Source organism: Rhinopithecus bieti, unplaced genomic scaffold, assembly GCF_001698545.2.
Source record: "Rhinopithecus bieti isolate Rb0 unplaced genomic scaffold, ASM169854v2 scaffold_7967, whole genome shotgun sequence".
NCBI classification, from domain to species: Eukaryota; Metazoa; Chordata; class Mammalia; order Primates; family Cercopithecidae; genus Rhinopithecus; species Rhinopithecus bieti.
The window spans coordinates 1,688,633-1,695,506 of NW_016806112.1; the positions used below are offsets into that span (position 1 = coordinate 1,688,633).

The window sequence follows — 6,874 nt, forward strand, 5'->3', positions numbered from 1 at the left end:
AGAGAGTCAAGTTCTCCCCTGTGATAAATCTAAACATGTTTACCAGGCAAGCACTCAGTTTGAACTGTGTTGCTACTCTTATCCTGTCGTGAGTTTGTGGGAGATACTAAATTCAATGACTCACATGGAACTCTGATAAGCTACAGAAAATTGCTTTCAAAATAACTGAACACAGAGTCAGAAAGCACCTGCCATCACAGTCTATGCTATCCAACAGAGCATTTTCCCTTAATGGACAGAAAATGCCCTAATTTTCCATTTGACATTCTTAGCAATGTGATCACCTCACCTTTGTCAAATGTATAACTGGCCGGGCGCGATGGCTCACGCCTGTAATTCCAGCACTTCGGGAGGCCGAGGTGGGCAGATCACCTGAGGTCAGGAGTTCGAGACCAGCCTGGCCAACATGGTGAAAACCTGTCTCTCTAAAAATACAAAAATACATGCATGGTGGGGCACGTCTGTAATCCCAGCTACTCAGGAGGCTGAGGCAAGAAGATCACTTGAACCCAAAAGGCAGAGGCTGCAGTTTGGGATCACGCCACTGCACTCCAGCCTGGGTGACAGACCAAGATTCCGTCTCCATTAAAAAAAAAATGTATATTTGACAAAATACATGTAATACAGAAGTTGGGATACCTTGTATTTAATTAAAACTACTGTGTAAATGAAAAAGCAAACAATGACAGCATACTAACCTGAGTCACTTGGCAATACCTCTACACTCCAAGCTTCACTTGTTGTCTCTGATATGGTAGAACCAGTGCAGGGGTCAAGAAGTACTGACCCTGAACCTGGCAGGCACAGCAAACTGCCTAACATGTTCTCTGCTGCAGCACCTGTATAACCAGTGGGAAGCATAGGGTTAACAAAGATCCTGTTGGAAAGTGCAGTGATAGTGGAGAAAAGCCAAACATAGGCTAACAAAATCGCTTGGCTGGGCGCGGTGGCTCACACCTGTAATCCCAGCACTTTGGGAGGCTGAGGCAGGCAGATCACTTGAGGCCAGGAGTTCAAGACCAGCCTGGCCAACATGGCGAAACCCCGTCTCTACCAAAAATACAAAAATTAGCCGGGTGTGGTGGCGTGCACCTGTAGTCTCAGCTACTTGGGAAGTTGAGGCACAAGAACCCGAGAGGCAGAGGTTGCAGGGGGTGCAGAGATTGCAGTGAGCCGAGATCATGCCATTGCCCTCCAACCTGGGCAATGGGAGTGAGACCCTGTCTCAAAAATAAAAATGGCCGTGTCATTTTGGGACTCTGTCTCAAAAAAAAAAAAAAGAAAGAAAGAAAACCAAACTCCTCTCTACCTACAAGAAAGAAGTCAAGGTAAGAATAACTTCAATCAAGCACACCACTAAAAATACAAAGTTCCTACTTTGGTCACAATGGCACAAGACCCTTTTCACCAGTTTCCTCCAGTTCACCTTTGACTCTCCACAGAGAAAGCACACATCATTCAGTCAAGTAATTTCAACAGCTTTAGCTTTGATTTTTCAGCAAATTTTACAGGGGTCCTTAATACCGTTCTAAAATGTATAGCCCTACAGGGATTAAAAACATTGAGAGTTTAACCACAGAATGTTAGGCTGGCCAAATATTTTTTCTTCCAGCATATTAGTCACTATTCAGGGCAATAAAATATATTCACAGGAAAACACACATCTTCAAAGCACTCACTTAACTGCAAATACAGCTTATTGCGCAAACACAGCTAACTGCCAAGAACAATACTACTTTGGCATCTGGAACAAAGTAATGCAAAACCAACTAAGAAATCTATTTACACTACTTAAAAATACAAATCGAAAGTATTAAACATTATTATACGTCTGTGTTAAAAATACTTAAGTTCAAAAGGCTTCACTACTTTTGATTAAACCTAATAAAAGAATAATTCTACTTCAGGGCATGAAAAAAATTGGAAAAAAGTTACCAATAAAAGTTACCTTTTAAAGATATATCATAAAATAATTACAAATAAAATAATGTCTGGAATTTGCCTAAACATAATGAGGGGAGAGAAGAGGGTAGTGGGTAGGAGAACAGATGAAACAAAGCTGGCCATGTGCATCTAACCCCTGAAGCTGAGTGATGGGTACACTGGGTTCATGATACCACCATCTCTTGTATTTGTTTAAAATGTTCCACGATTTAGGTCGGGAGCAATGGCTCATGACCGTAATCCCAGCACTTTGGGAGGCCAAGGCAGGTGGATCACTTGAGGTCAGGAGTTCGAGACCAGCCTGGCCAATATGGTAAAACCCCGTCTCTACTAAAAATACAAAAATTAGCTGGGTATAGTGGTGGGCACTTGTAGTCCCAGCTACTCGGGAGGCTGAGGCAGGAGAATCACTTGCACCAGGGAGGCAGAGGTTGAAGTGAGCTGAGATCGCACCACTGCACTCCAGCCTGGGTGACACAGTGAGACTCCATCTCAAATTAAAAAAAAAAAAACTTATTTGTTACTATGCTCACTATCTGGGTGGCAAAATCATTAGTGCACCAAACCCCAGCAACATAAAATTTGCTGTAACAATTTCCCATGTAACAAATCTGCACATGTACCCCCGAACCTAAAATAAAAGTTAAAGAAAAATAAATAAATATATAAATAAATTTTCCATGATTTAAAAACAAAATGAAGATGAGGGTTACAAGACTATATACCTTTCAGAACTCATAAAACAGTATCCAAAAAGAGTGAATTTTAGTGTATGTACATAGCACCTGAATAAATTTCACATTAAAAAAAACGGGCAGGAGGATCGCTTGAGCTCACTAGTTCGAGACCAGCCTGGGTAACAAAGCGAAATCCTGTCTCTACTAAAATAAATAAAATTTAAAAGAAGAAAATAAAACCTGGTTACCCTTTGGAACTGAATTAACCCTTCCAGAAGCGAATTCATTTTTTTAGAGAACAGCAGTATCACATTATTGTGAAGGATTTTATGGCTATAATCTATAAAAATTTTCATCTTAAGGTTAGGTGTTTGATTTCAAATGGATAATATACTAATCAGAGACAAATTAAGAACGTATACTATGCTCTGGAAACAACACTTGACCAGAAGCTAATTCAAAACACTGGTTTTCTTGTTTTTTTTTTTGGGGGGGGGCAGCGGGGAGGAGGATGGGTAAGGGGTGGGATTAAATGTAGTAAGGAAAAACACTACTTACGTTTAAGTAAAGAAAAAAGTACCCAAATGTCTTGTTCCATACAGTTATAACAATTTCCCAGATGGTGCTAACACACACAAGGTTTGTCAGGGCACCGGTGCTCCCTCTCATGAAAGGTCAGAGGATCTGAATAACTAAACCGTGATATTTCAGAGACATTAAATGGCAGTTACCTGCAATTTCTTGCAAGCGATCTTCATCAATATTAGGGTCAAAGTCACTCCCCAAGACGTCTGTACTCCAGGTCTCACTCACTGTTTCTGATATGTCCCTATCATCTGTTAATCCCATCATGTCACGAATTTCAAACTTCCTTAGCTTATCATCAAGGTTATCCTGTGTTGTAGCTATCAAAAACAAAATTAAGCACTTTAAAAACAGTAGCACAGCTATGACTTTTTAATCAACTTTAAAGAATTTTCTCTCCATGTTGATCAGACTGGTCTCGAACTCCCAACCTCAGGTGATCCACCCGCCTTGGCCTCCCAAAGTGCTGGGATTACAGGCGTGAGCCACCGTATCCGGCCTATCAATTCACTTCTTAATCTAGCATTTCGCATATGCCAACCACCTATCTCAGAATCTCCCAGGAAGCTTGCTAAAGAGGTGATATTTGTTCAATTTCTTTCATAAGCTCATACGAAAGTTCCTCCTCCACTTATGCAATGGCCTCCAGTCGATGCCTGAAGCTGATGATCGTACCAAATCCTATATATTCCATGCTTTTTTGATCTGATAAGCAGTGTATATGTGGATAGTGTATATATGGATAGGTAGTGTATATATGGACACACTGAACTAAGAAATTATTCATATCCTGGATGCGATAAGTGAAACTGTGTGAGATTTCATCACATTACTCAGAATGGCACACAATTTAAAACTTATGATTTCTGGAATTTTCCATTTAATATTTTTGTACCAAGTTTGCCCGTGGGTAACTGAAGCCATGGAAGGTGAAACCATGGATAAGGAGGTACTACTTTATTATTTGAGTTTTCTCTGCTGTGTGTAACAAACTTAATCCTAATTGATACACTGATAAACCAATCCAGTAAAATACAGCATTACTTTTTTCAAGCCACACACACTCCAATGACAATACTCTTTTTCTTTCTAAAACTTGACTTCTTCTCTAGAAGTAAGACTTGGGAAATGGAATTTTTAAAAAGTTAACCAGGTAATTCTCATGCATACTAAAGCCTAAGAATCACTGTCTGAAACCTAGTTGAGGGCATCATCTTTTTTTTTTTTTGAGATGGAGTCTCACTCTGTCACCCAGGCTGGAGTGTTGTGGCGTGATCTCAGCTCACTGCAAGTTCTGCCTCCCAGGTTCATGCCATTCTCCTGCCTCAGCCTCCCGAGTAGCTGGGACTACGGGCGCCCATCAACACGCCCAGCTAATTTTTTGTATTTTTAGTAGAGACGCGGTTTCACTGTATTAGCCAGGATGGTCTCGATCTCCTGACCTCATGATCCGCCCGTCTTGGCCTCCCAAAGGGATTACAGGCATGAGCCACCGTGCCCAGCCCATCTTTTTTTTTTTTCAGTCAGAGTCTCGCTCTGTCGCCCAGGCTGGAGTGCAGTGGCGCAAACTCAGCTCACTGCAACTCCCAGGTTCAAGCGATTCTCGTGCCTCAGCCTTCTGAGTAGCTGGGATTACAGGTGCTTGCCTCCTTGCCTGGCTAATTTTTGTATTTTTAGTAGATATGGGGTTTCACTATGTTGGTCAGGCTGGTCTCAAATTCCTGACCTCAAGTGATCTGCCTGCCCAGCCTCCCAAAGTGCTGGGATTACAGGCATGAGCCACTGTACCTGGCCAAGGGCATCATCTTAAATGAACAAATCCAAAAAACTCTTTCAACTTCATCTTCCTAAGGCACCTCACTTCCTCATCCTCACTGAACCAAAAGCCTTCAGTGGCTTCCAGCTTACCACTAAAATACTGACATCCTTCTTTCGACAACAGGGATCCACCTACTCTTTAATCCTTACCTCACTCTATTTTCCTAACTGATACCTGAATAAGTACTATGGCTTCCCACCTCTTTGACTTGCTTATACTTGTCCTTCACCTAGAATGACCTATCTCTAACTTCTGCCAAGGCAATGCCAGCCAGCCCTTAAGGCTAATATGTTTCTTCCAATAAGCTTTCCCTATACTTTCTTTTTTTTTTTTTTTTTGAGACAGTTTCGTTCTTTTTGCCCAGGTTGGAGTGCAATGGCATCATCTTGGCTCACCGCAACCTCTGCCTCCCAGGTTCAAGTGATTCTCCTGCCTCAGTCTCCTGAGTAGCTGGGACTACAGGCATGCGCCACCACCCCGGCTAATTTTGTATTTTTAGTAGAGATGGGGTTTCTCCATGTTGGTCAGGCTGGTCTTGAACTCCCAATCTCAGGTGATCCACCCACTTCGGCCTCCCAAAGTGCTGGGATTACAGGCATGAGCCACCACGCCTGGCAGCTTTCCCTATACTTTCAACCATATGTATCTCTCACTCAGAACTGCCAAAATACATTTATGATCCTTTAAATCAATTGTGTACTACTCTTCCCTATTCTAAGTTCCTTGAGCCTTGAGTCTTTACATTGTATTCCTAAAATATTACAGAATTAAAATATCAAATATTACTGAATTTCAAGTAATTTATATTAATTTATTAAGCCTAAACAATTCACTTACCAACTAATACATTTTGAAGAACTGAAAGAATGATGAAGAAATGTAAGTTTAATGGTGATTATATAATCTCTTACTGAACCAAGCCAACTTAATGAAAACACACTGCTCATCTTGCAATCAGGTAAATTCTTTGCTACTTAGGCAACTGTGTTCCAGTTCACTTTACCTTGCTCATGTTCTAACAGTTGTAGAGCTTCAACTCCATTACTGCCAGAAGGTCCTGCTCCAAGTTCTGACACAGACTCTCCTTCCAGGTCTAGGGAGGACACTGAATTGGAGCGATTTGAAGGACCTATAGAAATGTTTATAGCGTGAGTAATCTTTTTAAAAACAGTCATGAGCCACCACACATTTTTCATGCCTTGATAAAAGACGAACAACTGATTAAAGCGTTTTTAATACTGCCTTTATACCTTAAAAAAACACATGCCCTTTGAGATAGATATTCTGCTTCCAGGAATTTATCCTAAGGTGCTAATAACAAATTAATCTGCTGGGCGCGATGGCTCATGCCTGTAATCCCAGCACTTTGGGAAGCGGAGGCAGGCAGATCACGAGGTCAGGAGATTGAGACCATCCTGACTAACATGGTGAAACCCAGTTTCTACTAAAAATATAAAATATTAGCTGGGCGTGGTGGCAGGCGCCTGTAGTCCCAGCTACTCAGGAGGCTGAGGCAGGAGAATGGCGTGAACCCGGGAGGCGGAGCTTGCCGTGGGCCGAAATCGTGCCACAACACTCCAGCCTGGGCGACAGAGCAAGACTGCGTCTCAAAAAACAAAACAAAACAAAAAATATAAAAATTAGCCAGCCTGGCGGCACATGCCTGTAATCTCAGCTACTCAGGAGGCTGAGGCAGGGGAATTGCTTGAACCCGGGAGGCAAAGGTTGCAGTGAGCTGAGATCGCACCATTGCACTCCAGCCTGGGCAACAAAAGTGAGACTCCATCTCAAAAAATAATAGCAAGTTAATCTAAAGTTGCTTGTTACAGAGCTTTTTCCGTGTTTTTTT

At 41.8% G+C, this 6,874-nt stretch overlaps 1 protein-coding gene across 7 annotated transcripts in view; it reads right to left on the reverse strand.

Moving 5' to 3' along the window:
- GAPVD1 (GTPase activating protein and VPS9 domains 1) overlaps positions 1-6,874 on the reverse strand; it is a 101,548-nt gene that overhangs the window by 34,986 nt on the left and 59,688 nt on the right. For all 7 annotated transcript variants that reach the window (XR_001886145.1, XR_001886143.1, XR_001886144.1 and 4 more), the window contains exons 9-11: positions 6,029-6,154; positions 3,353-3,526; positions 699-839 (exon numbers count right to left, since the gene is read on the reverse strand). Coding sequence is in view for 1 of the 7 variants with exons in the window: in XM_017874752.1 (XP_017730241.1) it covers positions 699-839; positions 3,353-3,526; positions 6,029-6,154 (441 nt within the window). In the remaining 6 variants the exon portion in view is untranslated. The remainder of the gene's footprint in view (positions 1-698; positions 840-3,352; positions 3,527-6,028; positions 6,155-6,874) is intronic.